Source organism: Rhinoraja longicauda, chromosome 32 (assembly GCF_053455715.1).
Source record: "Rhinoraja longicauda isolate Sanriku21f chromosome 32, sRhiLon1.1, whole genome shotgun sequence".
Taxonomy (NCBI): domain Eukaryota; kingdom Metazoa; phylum Chordata; class Chondrichthyes; order Rajiformes; family Arhynchobatidae; genus Rhinoraja; species Rhinoraja longicauda.
Genome location: NC_135984.1, coordinates 28,231,177 through 28,252,616, shown reverse-complemented (window position 1 = coordinate 28,252,616; position 21,440 = coordinate 28,231,177). Strand labels below are relative to the sequence as shown.

Genomic DNA, 21,440 nt, shown 5'->3' with positions numbered 1-21,440 from the left:
GCATTCAGAGAATTGGCCTCCACTGCCTTCTGAGGGCTTGTGGCTTGTGCATCACTTTTAAGTAGAATTCTGCACAATATGCACAGCCCCCGATATCTACTTTGGCAAGTCCAACCAAACAGCTGCCTCCCTGGCTGGTTTCACCATCAGGCTAAAAGCACGTGAAGCAGAGTTAACCACTTGCGCTTCAAGCCTACTGTGGAGGAATTTCCCTTCAATTCTAAATGGCTCATTTATTCTGAGACAGTTCTGCCCAGTTGTAGATTGATTTTGTAGAGGAAACATTCTCCTGTAGCGAAACTGTGGAGCTCTCAAAAATCACCTCTGACTTTTCTAAACTCTCGGAATCGAGGCCCAGCCTGCGTACTTTCTCAGCTTTTGTCAGACCTGTCATTTCGGTCACTAGCCTGGTGCATCTCTTCTTAGCATGAACCACCTTTTGGTAAAGGAACAGAAACTGCACACAGTTCTCCAGGTGTGGTGTTCCCATAACCTTAGACCATTGGAAATTACTGATCAGCTTTTTGCCATGGTAATCCAGCTATCACCCTGCCTGCCCTCTCTAACATTCAGCTCACAATTTGGAAGGCAAGCAAAATGTTTGCCTTTATAAGAGAGGGTTTAATTACACAAATCTTTGCAATAGTTTGGGGCTTTGTGTATAGTTTTGGTGTGGCCACAATAGGAGTGAAAGGAAGGGGGAGGCATAGATGTGCAGCATGTAGAGCTACTGTCTCAAAGCTCCAGTGATTCGGATTTAAACCTGATTGCTGATGCTGGCTGTGTGGTGCTTGAATGTTTCACATGTTTCTTCTCAAATTCCAAAGCCATGTGGTTTGGTGGATAAATTGGCCACTGCAAGTTGGTGTGTGTTTAAATCTGGTTGGAGTTGATAGAAATGTAGGGAGAGTAAAATGGGTATTGTGTAGAATTATGTAGAGTGCTGACGGTTCGTGTGGACTATGGATGAGGGCTCACTTCCTTGCTGAATGACTCTGACTATCTAGATTCACTGGATTGCCTCAAGGGATGATGGGTTTGCATTTTGAGAAAATACTGAAATGTATACTTAGAATCAAAGTTTTTCTTCATAAATGAAACATTCCATTCCAGGCAATGTCCTGCTAAATATCCTCTGCATTCCTATGTAATCTCTAAAGTTTAGAAGAATATGAGGACATCTTTATGAATTTACAAAATTGTTTCCGTGTCCCTTGCCTACATAGGACCAGGGGTCATAGTTTGAGAGTAAGATGGGCTGTTTTAGGACTGAGATGAAAAGAGCATGGTAAACCTTTGGAATTTTCTATCACAGAAGGGCGTGGAAACTCTGTCATTTGGTTCACTGAAAATAACAAGGGAAGGTTGATTACTAAACTGATAACAAGGATTAAATTATGAGACCTGGTTTATAATTCATTTCAGCCACTTGCCCTCCCTCATCTCCCAACAGAAGGACCTGTGTTGCCCACTGTAGATAACTAGTTGGGTTATCTATATGTTAGTTTTTAAATAGTGAAGGAAGAAGATAGAGCTGCTTCACAAATTAAAATTGGAAATTGGGGCAAGGATAATTTTGGTGGGATTAGTCAGAGATTTGCAAAAATTGATTGGGAGAGACTGTAATAAAGAGATATCTGAAAAATGGGAAGCTTTTAATAGTGCGTTGGAGAGGGGGTTAGGGCCAGCATGTTTCCCTTAAGAGTGAAGGGCAAGGCTGCCCGGAAGATGAAACCCTGGTTGACTAAGAATATTGAGGGTCTGGTCTTGAAAAAGAAGGCATGTCAGCTATGGATAACCGGGATCAAGCAAATCTCTCGAGTGTAAGGAATGCAGGAGAACACTTCATAGATAAATCATGATGGTTTATCAAGACCATGAGATGCTTTTGGTAAATTAGGGAAAAGAAAATTCTAAAATAAGGTAAAGGAGAATCCTGAAAGATTCCATAAGTATATTCAGAGCAAATGGATAACGAGTACACGACCCCACAGGATTAATATGTTCCAGAATGTGAGGAGCCACATGCGAAGAGGCACATTCCTTGTCTGTATTTACCATGGAGAACATTACGTGAATTCAGGGAAGAGAATAGTATCGCATATCTACATTACAAAACTAGTTGCTTGGCAGTCTTAAAGCACATAGAGGCAGATAAATTCCCAGGGCCTGATCAAGGGTGCCATTGTGCATAGAAAATAGGGAACTGCTGGGGATAGACACAAAATGCTGGAGTAACTCAGCAGTATAGGCAGCATCTCTGGAGAGAAGGAATGGGTGATGTTTTGGGTCGAGACCCTCCTTCAGAGGAATCTAGACCCAAAACGCGAGTCTAATGAAGGGTCTTGAGCCGAAATGTGACCCATTCCCTCTCTCCAGAGATGCTGCTTGTCCCACTGAGTTACTCCAGCATTTTGTTTATCTTCGGTGTAAAAAAGCATCTGCAGTTCCTTCCTACACAAGGAACTGCTGGGGTCCTGGCTGAGATGCATGTGTTTTCTTTGGCCAGGGGTGAGGTACTGGGGTAGTGCAGGGTGTGTTTCTGTGCTGTATTAATCTATAGACCAGTGTATAGGTACCTGAGATGGATTGGGTAAATGTTGAGCGAATATTTCTGCACGTGGGGATATGTGGAACAAGGAGTCATCGTTGAAAAATAACATCCCGTATTTGAGATGAAGACGAGGAAGAATTGCATCTCTCAAGTGGAACTATTAGAATGGCAACCATAGAGAGCTCAGGAGGTGAACTCATCAGTGGTAGAAAGCGGGAATGATCGGAAGGTTGATTCTGGCCTGTAACTAGTGGTGGACAGGTCGGTTCTGAGCCAACGATTTGGTTGAGAATGTACCAAGCATGGATTTTGTGGATGACACAAAAATAGGTGGTATCATAGACAGTGAAGGTAATCAAAAATTGCCGTGGGATCACGATCAGTTGGGCAAGCGGGCCAGGGAATGCAGATGGAATTTAATTTGGATGAGAGTGTGTGTTGCATTTTGGGAAGTCAAACAAGGGGCAGGACGTTCACATTATGTTGTAGAGCAGAGGGATGTAGGAGTATGTACATAGTTTCCTGAAGGTGGTAACATGGATATACACAATGGTGAAGAAGGCCTTTGGCATGCTGCCCTCAGTGAGGGCATTAAGTGTAGAAGTTTGGATGTGATGTTGTAGTTGTATGAGACATTGAACATTGTACTTCAAGTATGGCCTCACAATTTTTGGACACCCTTCTGATAAATGGTGCAATTAAGCCAAGAAGTGCAGAGGAGATTTATAAAGATGTTGTCAGGACTTGAGTTACAGGGAGAGATTGAATAGGCTAGGACTTTATTTCTTGGAATGCAGAAGGCTGAGGGGTGATCTTAGAGAGGTGTATAAATCATGGGGGACTTAGATAGGGTGAATGCAGTTTTCCCCAGGGTAGGAGGATGAAGAACTAGAGGGCATAAGTTTAAGATGAAAGGGGAAATACCCAATAGGATCCCAAGGGACAGCCTTTGCACATAGAAGGCAATGTGTATGTGGAATGAGCTGCCACAGGAAGTAGTTGAGACATGTATAATAACATTTAAAAGACATTTGGAATGGTACATAGATAGGAAAAATTGGAGGTTTATGGGCCACACACAGGCTAGGTCTAGCTTGGATGGGCATCTTGGTTAGCATGGGCCTGTTTTTGTGCTGTGCAACTATGTATTTGGGTAGACACAAAATGCTGGAGTAACATCAGCGGGACAGGCAGCATCTCTGGATAAATATGTATTTGGGTAGTGATTTATAGCCGTTTAAATTGCAATGGAATCTCGTGGCCTGGGGACTGAGTGGGAATGTGGATGGCAGGGGAGGGGCATGAGGATTCTGGTGGTTGGAGATGGTGGTCCTGTCTTTCTGTTCTTATGCAAAATAACAACATTCTAACCCAACATTTCTCCTGTAATGTGACCAAAGGCTCACTTTGCATTTCGCCTGTTTCTACCATTTCCCTGCTTGGTTAACAATGACAGTTATCTTGCAGTACTTTGAACTGCTTTGCCTGTCTATCATGGCTAATTGTGAATGATTTGTTGGCAATCGGTTCAAGATCTCCTTTATTCTGGCCTGCCTGGCATGCAGCCAGAGTTGAGTTGTCAGCTCTAGCCCAAAAGATATTTATGGCTCACTTTCTTTTCCCTCAAGCGCTGATAACTGAAGTCTGTCATTATTGGGATGGGATGGGAAAGGCTTTAAAAGAAAATGCCATTAGCAAGAAATATATGGTAGGTGGACAGGAATACATTACAGTTGCTGAATTTTCAATTTGAACTTTTAAATCTGAAATGAAATGATATGCAAACATGACAATATTGCTGCATCAAAGGGACAAAGGCAGTGGAGATTCTTTTGCAGAGGAGAAAGCACTGAGAATTGGGTGGTGTGCGAGGAGCTGCATTGGACCTGCAGTTGAAGTTAAGGTGCGTGATTGATGATTTATCTGTGTCTTTTCAGTGTTAGTGATGATAATGAAATATGTGAAGCAACTGGACCTCATCAACCTTCTGTCCTGTGGAATGCAATGATATATCCATTGAAAAGGATGGTGTTCAAAGGAACCATCTGGTATCAAGGTAAGACATCTTGCGGAGCTGGGGAAAGTTGCTAGTGTAATGACGTAGGTGCTGATTTCTGAGGATGAAGGTGGTGGAGGGGAGGGTGGGGGAAGAAGAGGGTGAAGGTGGAGGAGGGTGTAGGTGGGGGGAGGGAAGGGTGAAGGTGGAGGGGAGGGTGAAGGTGGAGGGGAGGGTGAAGGTGGAGGGGAGGGAGTAGGTGAGGGGAGAGGGTATAGGTGGGGGGAGGGTGAAGGTGGGGGAAGGGAGGTTGCAGGTGGGGGAGGGGAGGGTGTAGTAGGGGGGAGTAGGTGGGGGGAGGGGAGGGGGAGTAGGTGGGGGAGGGGAGGGTGTAAGTGGGGAGGGGAGGGTGTAGATGAGGAGGGCAGGGTGTAGGTGGGGGGAGGGTGTAGGTGGGATGGGGAGGATGTAGGTGGGGAGGAGAGGATGTAGGTGGGAAAGGGGAGGGGAGGATGTAGGTGGGGAAGGGGAGGGTGTAGGGGGGGAGGGTGTAGATGGGGAGGGGAGGGTGTAGGTGGGGAGGGGAGGGTATAGGTGGGGAGGGGAGGGTGTAGGTGGGGAAGAGGAGGGTGTAGGTGGGAGGGAGGGGAGGGTGTAGGTGGGGAAGGGGTGTAGGTTGGGGAGGGGAGGGTGTAGGTGGGGGAGGGGAGGGTGTAGGTAGGAGGGAGGGGAGGGTGTAAGTGGGGGAGGTGAGGATGTAGGTGGGGAAGGGGTGTAGGTGGGGGGAGGGGAGGGTGTAGGTTGGGGTGAGTGGAGGGGGAAGGGAGAGTTTAGGCGGGGGGTGTAAATGGGGGAGGGGTGGTGGGGAGAGGCGGTGGTGGAGGAAGGGAAGGGAGAGTCTAGGTGGGGGGTCGTAAATGGGGGTGGGGAGGGCGCCCATGGGGGGGGGTGTCAGTTGGTGCAGGGTGTAGGTGAGACAGGTGAGGGAGGGGGGCATGTCAGTGTCAAAGGCTGCCACATCTGCAATCTGGCAGTAAGAAAGGTGAAAATGGGAACCTTTTGGGGGAGGGTTGAAGGACATTTAGAACCAGAAGCGAAGGGGAAGGGGAACGGGTGGAGCCGGTGGGTAAACACACATATAGTAGGTGGATGGAACTGGGAGGGAGAGGGGGGATGTAAAAGGGCGATCGGGAGTTTGGAAAAGGGAATAATGGGAAGCCTAGAGATGGATTGGACGGAGAGAGAGAGAAAGGGTGGAACATGGAAGAGGAGGGTTACCTGAAATTGGGAAATTCCATATTCATTCCAATGGGTTGTGGAGCTCCCTGGTAGAAGGTAAACAACACCTCAAAACATTGTTCACCCCTGCATCCTTCCGATCCACCACCTCTCATTTTGGCTCCCTCCCACCTCTTCTGGTTCTATCCAGCTATTACCCACACATTTATCCACCTACTCTCCCTCTCCATCTGATTCTAGCTTCACCTGCCCTTACCCCTCCCCTAATGTGTCCTTTATCACATTTCTTACTATCAGTTTCCAGCACTGGCAGCCTCTATTTCCAGCTGATCACCCCCCCCCCCCCCCCCGCTGCTGACTCGACCTTCACCCTTCCCTCCTCCACCTCCCAACATCTAGCTCTGCCTCTCACCTCCACCCTACCTGTCTCCATCTGCTCATCATCGTTCACCCCTCCTCGATCCACCATTCACCCACTGACCCCATCTCACCCCTCCCGTGCCTCTTTCTGCTCATTGTCTGCCCTACACTCTGTCCTAATGCAGGGTCTCGCGCATTCCCCCAAAAATGTGTTTGATCTATTGAGTTCCTCGAGAATACTGTTTCTGTTTTACAGAGTGAAATGTGATGACAATTTTGGGGTAGTTTGAACTTGCACTGGAAATGCATTTTCTGGTGACGTGGTTCTTGTGTTGGTTTCATGATGATTTAGTTCAGTAAATCGAAAGCCCAAGAACAAAGAATGCTGTCGAAAGTGATGGACATTACTTGGTCCATCACGGGTGTTGACCTCCCCACCATAAAAGGGATCTTCAGTAAGCACTGTGTCAGGGAGGCAGCTGCACTCACACCACCCTGGTCACACTCTCATCTTGCTACATCCAATGGGGAGAAGGTACGGGAACCTGAGAGCCGTGACCACCAGATTAAAGAACAGCTTCTTCCCATTACACATCAGCCTCTTGAAGGACACTGCACAACCTGAACCACAACTCTACCCAAGCAACCAATCACTCTTGGCTTTGTATAACTTTGCACTACGTATTTCATCTTGTTATCTTATTATACTTCATATGGTTATCTAATTGTACTGATAATTTATTGTATTATTGGTTATTATATATTTATTGTGTTGTTATTTTAACATGTATGTAAAGCTGTAGCAAGTAAAAGTTTCATTATTCTGGCCCTGCATATTGTCTGCATGTCACAATTAAAGATGGTGGCGCAGAGACCCAGGTTTGATCCTGACTATGGGTGCTGTCTGTATGGAATTTGCTCTCCCATGAACTACGTGGATTTTCCCGGATGCTCTGCTTTTTTCCCACACTCCAAAAGACATAGAGGTTTGTAGGCAAATTGGCTTGGTAAAATTGTAAATTGTCCCAGGTGTTTGTAGGATAGTGTTAGTGTGGGGGGTCGCTGGTCAGCTCGGACTCGGTGGGCCGAAAGGCCTGTTTCCGCGCTGAATCTCTAAACTAAACTCTCAACTCTGAATTCCACGCTCATAACTCATTGCCATAACTAAACAAAATTTGAGAATAAGGAAAAAGAAAACCTGGAGTTCTGTCACTTTGGCTGAACTGTTAAACTAATCCAGATGTTGGCCTTTGCTGTGGTCTCTGGCTGTTTACAGCTTCATGTGATTTCCTCGCAGGAGAAGCAAACACAGTCTGGCATCAAGAAGAATATAACTGCACCTTTCCAGCTATGATTGAGGATTGGAGGCAAGTCTTTCATCAAGGATCTGGAGGTTCCACAGAAATTAACTTTCCTTTTGGGTTTGTCCAGGTAACTTAACACCTTGATCTTATGCTATCTCTAATTCTCAACTTATAGCCAGAATATTTTAAGCTTCATATTATTGGTTGTGCTCGTGCCTTGTTGTGAATCATTGAATGGTACGAACATAGAAGGTGGTCATTGTGTCCCTGCTGACCTCTAGACCCAAGTTCTGTGTTCTAAAACTTGATACTGGTGCATTTGTCATCATTAGAGCCAGGATGTTTAGGTGCTAAAAATCTCTGAAATAGGCAGGCAAATAGGCATAATAAAATTACAAAAAAGGCATGAAAAAGGCATGTAATGACAAAAAAAGGCATAAAAGGGCATATATTTCCACCACCAAAATATTTGGTAAAAATATTAATATAAAGGTATAAAGGTAAATTACCAAAGTTGTCTGGTTGCACATAATTACTAGTATTTTTTTCAAATAATCTGGTGTTATACTATACTGCCTGTCGGACAGAATATGCTTCAGTTGTGAAAAACTTTCTACCCCAGCTGAGGTCGCTGGTGCATACCCAAAACAAGCTACAGACTCTACATTCATGTTGATATCTTGTGCATAACAACTACCTTTGAAAAAATTAGCCATGTTTTGTATTTTCTTCTAGATCTTTGTTACCTAAAATCAATCTCTCACATTTTCCTTGTATGTCTTTACCTACATCGCCAGGAACTTTACGTATATCGTCAGCTACTTTGTTGAAAACCTGCAAGTTATTCACTAATTTTTCCCCACGTTTCTCAAGGGAAGTGATAGCTTGTGGGATGCAAAATTGGAAGCAATAAACCAGCTCAAGATCGCGGTGGAGGGACTTTTTCTGCATGATTTCACTGACGATCCTGACTGTAGCAGATTCTTCCTCTTCAAAACAGTTGACGATTTCTTTTATCTTTGCAGCATAGTAGAGTTCAGCAGAGAGCCATGTACCCCACCTAGTCAAAATGGGCTGAGGAGGTAGCGGAATCTCGGGTGCTATTTCCTTGAGCAACTGCACATGTGACGGTGCTTTGAGGAAGATTTTCTTGACATTGGAAACTAGGCGATCGGCATTTGGAAACAAGCTACATATGTGCTCGGCAATTCTATGGAGTCCGTGAGCTAAGCATGTAAAATGCAACATTTTGGGGAATAAAACTTTAAGAGCACAAGCAGCATTTTTCATGTACGGAGCTACATCAGTCACAAGCAGAAGAACATTCTTGTGTTTTATACCTTCTGGCCAAAGTATAGCAAGTGAAGATGTAAACAACTGAGCAATAGTTGAGCTGTTTGACTTCTCCAATGCAGTGCATTCAGAAAGTATTCAGACCCCTTCACTTTTTCCACATTTTACTACATTACAGCCTTATTTTTAAATGGATTAAATCCATTGTTTTAATCATCAATCTACACACAATACTCCATAGTAAAAAAGCGAAAGCAGGTGTTTAGAAATTTTTGCAAAGTAATTAAAAATAAATAACTGAAATATCACATTTACACAAGTATTCAGACCCTTAGTACTTTGTTGAGGCACCTTTGGCAGCTCAAGTCTTCTTGGGTATGACGCTACAAGCTTGGCATACCTGTATTTGGGTAATTTCTCCCATTCTTCTCTGCAGACCCGCTCAAGCTCTGTCAGGTTGGATGGGGAGCATTGATGCACAGCTATTTTCAGGTCCCTCCAGAGATGTTCGATTGGGTTCAAGTTTAGGCTCTGGCTGGGCCACTCAAGGACATTCACAGACTTGTCATGAAGCCACTCTTGCCTTGTCTTGGCTGTGTGCTTAGGGTCATTGTCTTGTTGGAAGGTGAACCGCTGCCCCAATCTGAGGTCCAGAATGCTCTGGAGCAGGTTTTCATCAAGGATTTCTCTGTACTTTGCTTCGTTCATCTTTCCCTCGATCCTGACTAGTCTCCCAGTTCCTGCCACTGAAAAACATCCCCACAGCATGATGCTGCCACCACCATGCTTCACTGTAGGTATGGTATTGGCATTCATGCCAAAGAGTTCAATCTTGGTTTCATCAGACCAGAGAATCTTGTTTCTCATGGTCTGAGAGTTCTTCAGCTGCCTTTTGGAAAAACTCTGAGCGGACTGTCATGTGCCTTTTACTGAGGTGTGGCTTCCGTCTGGCCACTCTACCATAAAGGCCTGATTGGTGGAGTGCTGCAGATATAGTTGTCCTTCTAGAAGGTTCTCCCATGTTCACAGAGGAACTTTGGAGCTCTGTCAGACTGACCATCGGGTTCTTGGTCACCTTCCTGACCAAGGCCCTTCTCCACCGATTGCTCAGTTTGGCTATTCCTTCTCTCCTGAGATGCTGCCTGACCTGCTGAGTTACTCCAGCATTTTGTGAATAAATACCTTCGATTTGTACCAGCATCTGCAGTTATTTTCCTACACTATGAAGAGTCCTGGTGGTTCCATTTAAGAATGACGGAGGTCAGTGTGCCCTTTCAGGACCCCCTTTCCCCTCCCCCCCACTCCATCCCCCTCAACCCCCCTTATCCTCCTCCCCCCCATGCCTCCCTCCCTCCCTAGGAGATAGATTTAAAATTTTAAATGTGAATAACTTAATAAATATAACACCAATTTCAATGAAATTTCTTCCATTAGCACCAAAAGGACGACAGCGAGTAAGATGGGCCTAAAATTGTTGTGCTATCGTGTACCGTTTTGGCTGTAGTTCAGGAACAAACAAACGAACAAACGAGAGTTTTAGTATATAGATGCCACATGGTTTGCTGCTCACAACTGCGTCACCCCTGCACTGTACTCGAGGTGGGAACACAGTCTTTCCCTTCGGCTCAAATTATGTAGAAACTCTCCTTCCAAAAACATTCCTGGCAACTTTCTGTTGGGTGACCTCGGCATTGGCCCAGTGCAACAAAAGCCTTGTGCCTTGGGTTATCCGAGCCCGAAGAGTACTTCATCTCCCCATCCGACCACTGAAGCAAACATTCCTGAAGCTGCATCGCTCTCAAGCAACTGAATCAAAGAAAATTACGAGTGGAATCATCTAATGTTAAACACCAATGAGTCCATCTGCTCAACCTTTCCTGATAAGAATGGCATAATGGGATGTAGAGGATAAGCTTACCCTCTCTGCATCCCATTGTGATGTTCTTACAACTCGCATTCCCACTCATCATTGTATCATAATCACACCTCGTGTCTGTGCACTCAGTCCGTGCATCTGAATGGCTGCTCTGGATTGTGAAGTGATTTCAGTGCTGGCCCCACTGCTCACAGCTGCAAGCATCTCTGTGGGACATGTGTGCTAAGATTGGCACTCAGTGTGCTTTTATCACAAGTGAAAAGCAGGAAAGAAGTTTCTTGCCTCTGGTATTTCACATTGCTGTATTTGTTTATTTATAGCTTTCTGCCGATCATCATATAATCCCAGCTGATTCCTTCCCCTGGATCCGCTGGCATCAAACAGCTGATTTTGGTTATGCTCCAAACCCTAAAATGAGAAGAACATTCATGGCAGTTGCAATGGACCTAGGTGATGCGAATTCTCCTTTCGGCACGTACGTAACAAAGTTTAATATATTTTTTCAAGATATGGCTAAGTAACCTGTAGTTAAGTTTAGAGATACAACGCAGAAACAGGTCCTTCAGCCCACTGAGTCTGCACCGACCAGTGATCCACGCATGCTAACACCATCCTGCACACTAGGGACAATTTACAAATTTACCAAGCCAATTAACCTACCAACCTGAACTCAGTTAAGAGAAAAAGAGTGGCAAAGTCAAATGTGGGTCCCTTGAAGGGAGACACGGTTGAAATTATTATGGGTAACAAGGAAATGGCAGAAGAGTTGAACAGGTACTTCGGATCGGTCTTCACTAAGGAAGATACAAACAATGTCCCAGATGTACTAGAGGACAGAGGATCTAAGGGGATAGAGGAACTGAAAGAAATTTTCATTAGGCGAGAAATAGTATTGGGTAGACTAATGGGACTGAAGGATGATAAATCCCCTGGGCCTGATGGTCTGCATCCCAGGGTCCTCAGGGAGGTGGTTCTAGAAATAGTGGACGCATTGGTGATCATTTTCCAATGTTCAATAGATTCGGGATCAGTTCCTGTGGATTGGAGGATAGCTAATGTTATCCCACTTTTCAAGAAAGTGGGAAAGTGAGCGAGAGAGAAAATGGGGAATGACAGACCAGTTAGCCTGACTTAGGTGGTGGGAAAGATGCAGGAATCAATTATTAAAGAGGTAATAACAGTGCATTTGGATAGCAGTAAAAGGATAAGTCTAAGTCAGCATGGATTTATGAAAGGGAAATCATGCTTGACTAATCTTCTGGAATTTTTTGAGGATGTGACAAGTAAAATGGATGAAGGGGAGCCAGTGGATGTCGTGTATCTAGACTTTCAGAAAGCCTTTGATAAGGTCCCGCACGGGAGATTGGTGACTAAAATTAGAGCACATGGTATTGGGGGTAGGGTGTTGACATGGATAGAAAATTGGTTGGCAGACAGGAAGCAAAGAGTAGGAGTAAACGGGTCCTTTTCAGAATGGCAGGCAGTGGCGAGATGAGTGCCGCAAGGGGCCACAACTGTTTACCATATATATTAAAGATTTGCAAGAGGGAATTAGAAGCAACACCAGCAAGTATGCGCAAGACACAAAGCTGCATGACAGTGTGAACTGTGATGAGGATGTTAGGAGGTTGCAGGGTGACCTGGACAGTTTGAGTGAGTGGGCAGATGCGTGGCAGATGCAGTATAATATAGATAAATGTGAGGTTATCCACTTTGGCGGCAGAAACAAGGAGGCAGATTATTATCTCAATTGAGTTAGGTTAGGTAAGGGGGAGGTGCAGCGAGACCTGGGTGTCCTTGTACACCGGTCACTGAAAGTTGGCGTGCAGGTACAGCAGGCAGTGAAGAAATCTAATGGAATGTTGGCCTTCATAACAAGAATATTTCAGTATAGGAGTAAAAAGGTTCTTCTGCAGTTGTATAGGGCCCTGGTAAGACCACATCTGGAGTATTGTGTACAGTTTTGGTCTCCTAATTTGAGGAAGAACATCCTTGGAATTGAGGCAGTGCAGCGTAGGTTCACGAGATTGATCCCTGGGATGGCGGGACTGACATATGAGGAAGGATTGAAAAGACTAGGCTTGTATACACTGGAGTTTAGAAGGATGAGAGGGGATCTTTAGAAACATATAAAATTATAAAACGACTGGAAAAGCTAGATGCAGGAAAAATGTTCCCAATGTTGGGCGAGTCCAGAACCAGGGACCACAGTCTTAGAATAAAGGGGAGGCCATTTAAAACTGAGGTGAGAAAAAACGTTTTCACCCAGAGAGTTGTGAATTTGTGGAATTCTCTGCCACAGAGGGCACTGGATGGATTTAAGAGAGAGTTAGATAGAGCTCTAGGGGCTAGTGGAATCAAGGGATATGGGGAGAAGGCAGGCACATGGTATTGAATGGGGACCATCAACCATGATCACAATGAATGGCGGTTCTGGCTCGAAGGGCCGAATGGCCTCCTCCTGCACCTATTTTCTATGTTTCTATCTCTGGTGTGTGGGAGGAAACTGGAGTTTCCGGAGAAAACCCTCGCAGGTCACGGGGAGAACATACAAACTCCATATACACAGCACCCATAGTTAGGATCGAACCTAGGTCTCTGGCGCTGTAAGGCAGCCACTCTGCTGCTGTGCCACCATGTCACCCCAACTTCATAGAGTCAGAGTCATATGGCACAGCACAGAAACAGGCCTTTCAGCCCAACATGTCCACGCTGACCAAGTTGGCATTCCAGACATCCCATCTGGCCCATATCGCTCTAAACCCTTCCTGTCCATATATTTGTCCAATGTCTTTTGTAAGTTGTAATTGTTTCCGTTTCTAGACCATCCTTTTACAGCTCATTCCAGATACAGATGACCCTCTGCGTGAAAAAGTTGACCCTGATGTCCCTTTGAAATCTCTCGTATCTCATCTTAAATCCATGCCATCTAGTTTCAGGATCGGACCTGGGTCTCCGGCGCTGCAAGTGCTGTAATAATAATAATAATAATAATGCATTACATTTATATAGCGCTTTTCTAGAAACCCAAAGACGCTTTACATATTAGATATAACATAAAGATAAATAAATAAACGAACAGAAAAGGAAGAATAAGGTGGAGCGACGGTCAATGATTGAAGGCAGTGTTGAACAAGTGAGACTTCAGTGATGTTTTGAATGTGGTGAGTGAGGAGGAGTCTCTGATGGTTTGAGGTAGTGAGTTCCAGAGGGTGGGAGCAGCGATGGAGAAAGCCCTGTCGCCCCAGGATCTGAGTTTGGTCCGGATGGGGGGGGACAGGAGGTTAGCAGCAGCAGAGCGGAGGGTGCAGGTGGGAGTGTGTCTGTGGAGGAGGTCAGTCAGGTAGGATGGGGCCAGGTTATGGAGGGCTTTGTAGGTCATGAGGAGGATTTTGTACTGGATTCTCTGAGGAATGGGGAGCCAGTGGAGCTTGTAAAGGACGGGGGTGATATGGTCACGGGTCGGGGAGTGGGTGAGTAGACGGGCAGCGGAGTTCTGGATGTATTGGAGTTTATTGATGATAAGGCAGCAACTCTACTGCTGCGCCACCGTGCCATCCTTTTTTTACTCGATACCCTTCCCAATGAATGCAAACAAGCTAAATGTCGTCTTCATCCTGTCCACCTGACCAGCCACCTTTGGGGAACTATGCACGTGTTCTCCTTGAACTTTGTTTTCAACACACTCTAGGCCTCTACAAGTTACTGTGCCCTGGTTTGACATATCAAGGTGCAACACCTCACACTTGTCAAAGTTACATTCATTTGGCCATCGTCCCAGCTGCTCTGGATCCTGTTTTTAACCTAGATATCCGTCCTCCCTGTTCACTAGATCACTAAGTCTGGTGCCATCTGCAAATTTACTAATAATGGTACCGACGTTGTCATCCAGGTCGTTAATATTGATAAACAAACACTGACCTCAGTGGCACGCTGCTGGGTGCAGGCTCCCTCCTCAACTACCCTTTTACTCCTTTCTCCAAGACAATTTTGAATCCATTGGACTAGATCACCTTGGATTCCATGTGATCCAATCTTCCAGATGAAAAGTGGATATGTTCCAAGACATCAGTATTCATTTCCCTTATTTTTTTTAGCTTCCATGACCACCTTCACAGTAAAAATGAGATGAGATGGATGGCCAGATGGAACACATTGTGTTATCAATATGCACTGACTCTTCAGGCTGTATTTTCACAGGAGTTCCAGTATCAACACGAAATAGGGATTGTGGGGAAAATCAGAAGCCATCTAGGTGGGTGCCTTATGCAGATGGTATCCACATAAACAGACTGTCTTAGTAGAGTTGCAACTGTGGCAAAGATGCTCATGTGAAGAGTTATTTCAAGATGAAGAATCTGGTTTTATTTGTTATAATTATCACTCTTGAATGCTTCATGAATGGCACTTGCTTTTGATATATGGGCAAATGCAACATGAATGGCAAGTCCTACAAAATGCCAGTTGACAACAGTTTAATAGGAATATTGACCGGAACTTCGAGAGGACTCCTGTCTATTTGTTTAGGATGTTTTGCAGTATTGAAGATGCCGAGAAGTGTATTCAGCCCTGGCTGAACGATATCTAATCTTGTGATGTGGACTCGATAAGAAGCATTGCACAAAGTGCCTGCCTTCCTTCTTTGATCAATATTTGGAGCTGGTGTGGAATCCACAAAACAGATTCTTTTGAATCCGATCTTCAGAAAAGCGCCTGCAAACCTATACATTCCTATTTTTCAGCATTCACCCTCGGTATAAACAAGATGTGGCCTACAGATTGTACCTTGGTGCTCGTGCCATAGCTTATGGAGAGACAGGAGTCCTTTTCCAGGGTCCTTTTCCAAAACATCTCCAGCTAAAGAACAAGGAATTGAGCATCATCTATTCTCAGGAACTTGCTGTGCTGGAGCTCAGTAAAGACATATTTGAGGTATGGTGCAGTTGTGGTCTGCTCCTGATGGCGATCACACCTGTTTGTGGGGAGTTATATAATTAAATGGGGGGAACTCTACCTCACTAAATGGAGGAACTCTACCTCACTAAATGGGGGAACTCTACCTCACTAAATGGGGGGAACACTACCTCACTAAATGGGGGGAACACTACCTCACTAAATGGGGGGAACTCTACCTCACTAAATGGGGGGAACACTACCTCACTAAATGGGGGGAACACTACCTCACTAAATGGGGGGAACTCTACCTCACTAAATGGGGGGAACACTACCTCACTAAATGGGGGGAACACTACCTCACTAAATGGGGGGAACTAAACCTCACTAAATGGGGGAACTCTACCTCACTAAATGGGGAACTCTACCTCACTAAATGGGGGGAACTAAACCTCACTAAATGGGGGGAACACTACCTCACTAAATGGGGGAACTCTACCTCACTAAATGGGGGAACTACCTCACTAAATGGGGGGAACTCTACCTCACTAAATGGGGGGAACACTACCTCACTAAATGGGGGAACTCTACCTCACTAAATGGGGGGAACACTACCTCACTAAATGGGGGGAACACTACCTCACTAAATGGGGGAACTAAACCTCACTAAATGGGGGGAACACTACCTCTCTAAATGGGGGGAACACTACCTCACTAAATGGGGGAACACTACCTCACTAAATGGGGGAACTCTAGCTCCTCAACCTTAATACATTTTAAATGGATGGAATGATTTCCACAGGCTGCCACTTCAGTCTTCCATCTGGAGATATACAGACTCCGGATTCTGGTCCTCAAGATAGAAATATAGAATTTAGCATGGTCCACAAGGATTTATGAAATAAAATTGTTTAACTAAACTCTTGGAATACTTTGAGTAGGTAACCGGTAGAGTAGCTAAGAAGGAGCTAATGTGTTTATGTTGATTTCTGAAAAACTTTCAATAACAGAAACACAAAACCAGGCAGGAGTTGGGCATTTAACTCGTCAGACATCTAATACTGTTCACTATTCAGATTTAATAATTTGGCTTCATCTGTTTCTTCTGGTTGTGAATTCAGGTTTGCTACTTTGGGAGAAGAAATTTCAGTTGATCACAATCTTAGTTGCTCGTCCCTTATGCTTAGACGGTACCCCTGGTTGAAGTATTATTTGCAGTTCCAGGTGCCCCATGACAGGAGGATGCGGACATTTAGCAGAATGCTGTCCAGATTAGACGATGTTAGCTATAAAAAGGGGTTGGACAAATGGATTATTTTCTCTGGAGTGTCAGAGGCTGAGGGGAGACCTGGGTGGGAATGTCAAAGAAAAAAGGGAGTAACTTTAAGATGAGGGTCAAAGTTTAAAGGAGATGCAGGGCACGTTTTATACACAGAGGGTAGTGGGTGCTTGGAGCACACTGCCAGTGGTAATAGTGGAGCCAGGTACGATAATGGCATTAAAAAGGCTTTTGGATCGACAGATGGATATGCAGGCAATGGAAGGATATGGATAACATGCAGCAGAGAAGATTGGTTTAACCTGGCAGTATGTTCAGTACAGACATTGGGGCCAAAGGCCCTGTTCCTGTGTTGTACTGCTCTATGTTTCTGGACTGACCCCTTGCATCCCCCCAAGAAAACAAAATATCCTTCCTACGTCAGGTCTATCCTGTCAAATTTGTAGATTTCTCCATCTTTTAGATGGTGTACACAAGCCTAATGGGCCCAATCTCTCGTATTGCCATCAGTATTGCCGCCTTACTGGTGAATCTCCACTGAACCTTCAAAACAAGAAAGTCTTTCCTCAGATGTTTGTCGGAACACTGCACACAATTCTCACTGTGGTCTCTGTACAATCGCTCCTGTGCTTAAACCTTCTCGCTCTGAAGACTAACATCGGCCATCATCACCTGCTATACCTGCAGTCGCTGATGCATCAGGACACCCAGGGCTTGCTGCACCCTTCTATTCTGTCACTTAGGGTCAGATTATCTGCTGTCTTATTATTGCCACCAAAATGGCTAACCTCATTTCCACTACATCTGCCCATTCCTCAACTTGTTCAACACCTGCAGCTTCTCTGCATCCACCGCAAGGTATATCCTCGTACCTTCTATGTATCATCCGCAGACTGGAAACGTTACATTAAATTTCCTCGTCGAAACCATGAATGGAGAAATAAGGGTCTGGTCAGATATTGTTGTGGATTGAGAATTGGTTAGAGACAGAAAGCAGAGTGGGAATGAGTTGTTCACTCCCAGGCTGGCAGGCTTTGCTCAGTGGGTACTGTATGATGAATTATTCACAAACTATAATCAGTGGATCCACTGAGGGAAGCCAGTGTCATGTTCCTACTTGTTCAACTAAACTAAGCGGGATTGCAAGTACACAGGAGGATATATAAAAGCATCAGGGGGATATGGACAAGCTGAGTAAGTGGGCAAGAAGATGGCAAATAGAATATAAAGTGGAAAATACAAAATCATACACTTTAATGAACATAGCAGAATGCAGAAACAAAGTGCTGCAGATACTGGTTTACACCAAAGATAGACACAAAGTGCTAGAGTAACTCACCTGGTCAGGCAGCATCTTGGGAGAAAAAGGATAAGTGACATTTCGGGTTGGGACCCTTCACATTGAAAGTAGGGTGGGGGTTGAGGTGGAGAGCTGGAAGCAAGGAGACCGGGACCAATTAGGGCTGGCAATAAATGACCTTGGGCAGGGTGGAGCCCAGGTAGGCCCATTGTTGGCTGGGGATTTTTTTAGATTTAGATTTAGAGATACAGCACGGAAACAGGCCCTTCGGCCCACCGGGTCCGCGCCGCCCAGTGATCCCCGCACATTAACACTATCCTACACACACTAGAGACAATTTTTACATTTGCCCAGCCAATTAACTGTACGTCTTTGGAGTGTGGGAGGAAACCGAAGATCTCGGAGAAAACCCACGCAGGTCACGGGGAGAACGTACAAACTCCGTACAGACGGCGCCCGTAGTCAGGATGGAACCTGAGTCTCCGGCTCTGCATTCGCTGTAAGGCAGCAACTCTACCGCTGTGCCGCCCTGGTGTGATCTTAAAAGGGATGAAATGTGTTGAACTGGTTAAATGACTAGGGTGGAGAAAGTGGGAAAGAGGGGAGTGTTTGTAGAAGTTATTTAAAATTAGAAAATTCAACGGTCATGCCACTGGTTTGTAAGCTAGTCAAGCAAAATGGGGTGCAGTTCCTCAAATTTGAGTGTTGCTTCATTCTTGCAATGGAAGAGGCCCAGGACAGAAATGTTAGTATGGAAAGGGGAGATGAAATAGATGGCAACAGGGAGAATCTGTAGGCTTCGTTAAGCGCAAATGTTAAGGGCCTGTCCCACTTAGGCGATATTTTTGGCGAATGTCAGCGACTGTCAAAGTCGTAGCAGATCGGCAAAATTTTCTTTTACCCTACGACAATGACCATGGCAATGCCGAGTCAGGTCGAGATTACACCGTCTTCAGAAACATCGCGAAATTCCCACGCTGTCGATGCTTCTCTGGAGTCCTAATTTTCGCTGTAATCATTGTTCATCAGTTTTAAATGAAGGACGCTGAGACTGGTGTGCAGCTGTGGTGGGGCGGAATAATGTTGCTGATTCGAGGTGTTTCTCCCCCACAGGTTTATTGCTGCACAAAGTCGAAATCTTCGAGCTGTAATTGGGTTCCTGCCCCCATTGTTGACTATTCCTCCAACGCTTTGTCCTTATCTCTGGAGCAGTGTCAGGAGAAAGTGTATGGTGTGCGTTACGCATGGAAGGAATGGCCCTGCGCCCTGAAGAAATGTCCTCTCTACGACAAAAGTTCCGGGTTACCTGCCCCAACGTTCCTGCTACCAGGAAATTATCCTTTTGTAACATTGTAGTGAAGAAGATCAGGTATATCATCAGCATAAAATCAGATGTTTTATAGAGTCGCAAGGAACTGCAAATGCTAGTATATAAAAAGATAAGGAACACAGCGGGTCAGGCAGCATCTCTGCAAAACATGGATAGGTGACATTTTGGGTCTGGACCTTTCTTCAGATGTTTTACTTTAGTTTGAGTAACAACTGGGCTGGATATGGATGACAATGAAAATTATGCCTTTTTGCCCTGTAAAAGTGATTAATTGTGTGACTTATTTTCATGAATGTAGTGAACAATGATTTATCTGCTTTTCAGTTGAATGAAATATTGATTATGTTTTTAATGCAAAAAACCGAGCTTGTATGCAGGTGTGATCATGTGATAGCACATGCTTCTTCAGATTAATACATATCTTCATCTTTGCAGAGTGTTTCCAAATGATACATTATTTTCTCTTTTAGTGACGAAGATGATAGCCTTAGGTTTCTGCATCCCGATTAGATTGAAAGACTTATAATGCCCACGAACTGGAAAAACATTTAAACCTTCAAGGAATTATTAAATCTGAAGGGACCCAACACAAAACATTGTCTGTTCATTCCATCCACAAATGCTGCCTGACCCATTGATTTCCTCCAGCATTTTGTTTTTTACAAAGGATGATTAAAGCTGAGATTGGAGAAATAGAATGAGTCAACTAGCAAGTAATGAAAACATTGTAAGAGATCTCTTGACAATAATACAATTTGCTATCAGTCAACATTGATTTGTGAGAGGAAAAACACATTTGATAAATCTGTTTAAAATTTGAGGATATAACCAACATAATCGTTACTAATGGACCAGAGAATGTGGGCTATTACGATTTTCAAAAGGGCCCACACATTGTTCCAACTTGTTTAATAAACCATAATTGGGGCAATTTACCAATATGAATTGAGGCTTGGTTAAAGGATAGAAAACAGAACAACAGTAACTTTGCCATTTGTGGGTTGGGTGTTGTAGCTGCTCACAATCTGTACCAGTGATTTGGATGAAGGGTCACATGTGATAGTAACATAGAATTAAAAAATCTGGAAGAGGAAATTGGTCCCTTGTGTCTGAATTGTTATTCAACATGATCACAGCTGATCTATTCTTGGTTTCCAGAGCTTTCCTGTTCTTTGGCCGTGCACTTAATCCCTTGTAGTTTAAATGTCAGTCAGGCTCCACTGTGAGTATGTATCTCCCATGTCCCTGCCTTCACCACTCGGTGCAGAGTTCAGCTGATTCAATACCTTCTGAGAGCAGAAATTCTTCTCCTCCTTCACCTTAACGACACGATACGATAAAACAATTCATCCCGGAGGGAAATTGGTCTGCCAAGCCACAACACAAAAGGTACACAAAAAATTGAAATTAAAAGTTAAAGAAAGTATAAGCGACTTAAAGTATAAGCGGCCGTGTGCACAGCGCCTAAACCGGGACGAGCCAGAGTGAACAACAAACGAACGCAGACTTATCCCGTGGGCAGAGGATTCTAAAACTAAAGTGCCCCCCCCCCCCCCCCCAACACCGGGTCCCCCTTTCTTCCCACCGTCCCTCACGGCGCTCCCCCCACACCGGGTTCCCATTGTCTTCCCTGTTCCACCCCCCTCACATTCCACCGCCGCTGCCGAGGCTCCCGCTGCCGCCGAGGCCCCATCACCATCAAGGCTCCATCACCACCGACGCTCCCGCCGCCGCCGAGGCCCCATCACCGTCTAGGTTCCCGCTGCCTCTGAGGCCCCATCACCACCGAGGCCCCATCACCACCGAGGCTCCATCACCACCGAGGCCCCATCACCGCCGAGGCTCCATCACCACCGACGCTCCCGCCGCCGCCGAGGCCCCATCACCGTCTAGGTTCCTGCTGCCACTGAGGCCCCATCACCACCGAGGCTCCATCACCATCGAGGCCCCATCACCACCGCCGAGGCTCCATCACCGCCGAGGCCCCATCACCGCCGAGGCTCCATCATCACCGCT

General features: G+C 45.2%; 1 protein-coding gene across 2 annotated transcripts in view; it reads left to right on the top strand.

The window, feature by feature from the left end:
* siae (sialic acid acetylesterase) overlaps positions 1–20,921 on the top strand; it is a 57,136-nt gene extending 36,215 nt beyond the window's left edge. The window contains exons 6-10 of one of the 2 annotated variants that reach the window (XM_078426546.1): positions 4,492–4,610; positions 7,447–7,580; positions 10,943–11,097; positions 15,365–15,554; positions 19,208–20,918. In XM_078426546.1, the coding sequence (XP_078282672.1) occupies positions 4,492–4,610; positions 7,447–7,580; positions 10,943–11,097; positions 15,365–15,554; positions 19,208–19,450 (841 nt within the window). In that variant the 3' untranslated portion in view covers positions 19,451–20,918. Of the gene's footprint in view, positions 1–4,491; positions 4,611–7,446; positions 7,581–10,942; positions 11,098–15,364; positions 15,555–19,207 lie in introns of both variants that reach the window. The other variant, XM_078426547.1, reaches the window with a different exon arrangement.
* The last annotated feature ends 519 nt before the right edge of the window (positions 20,922–21,440 follow it).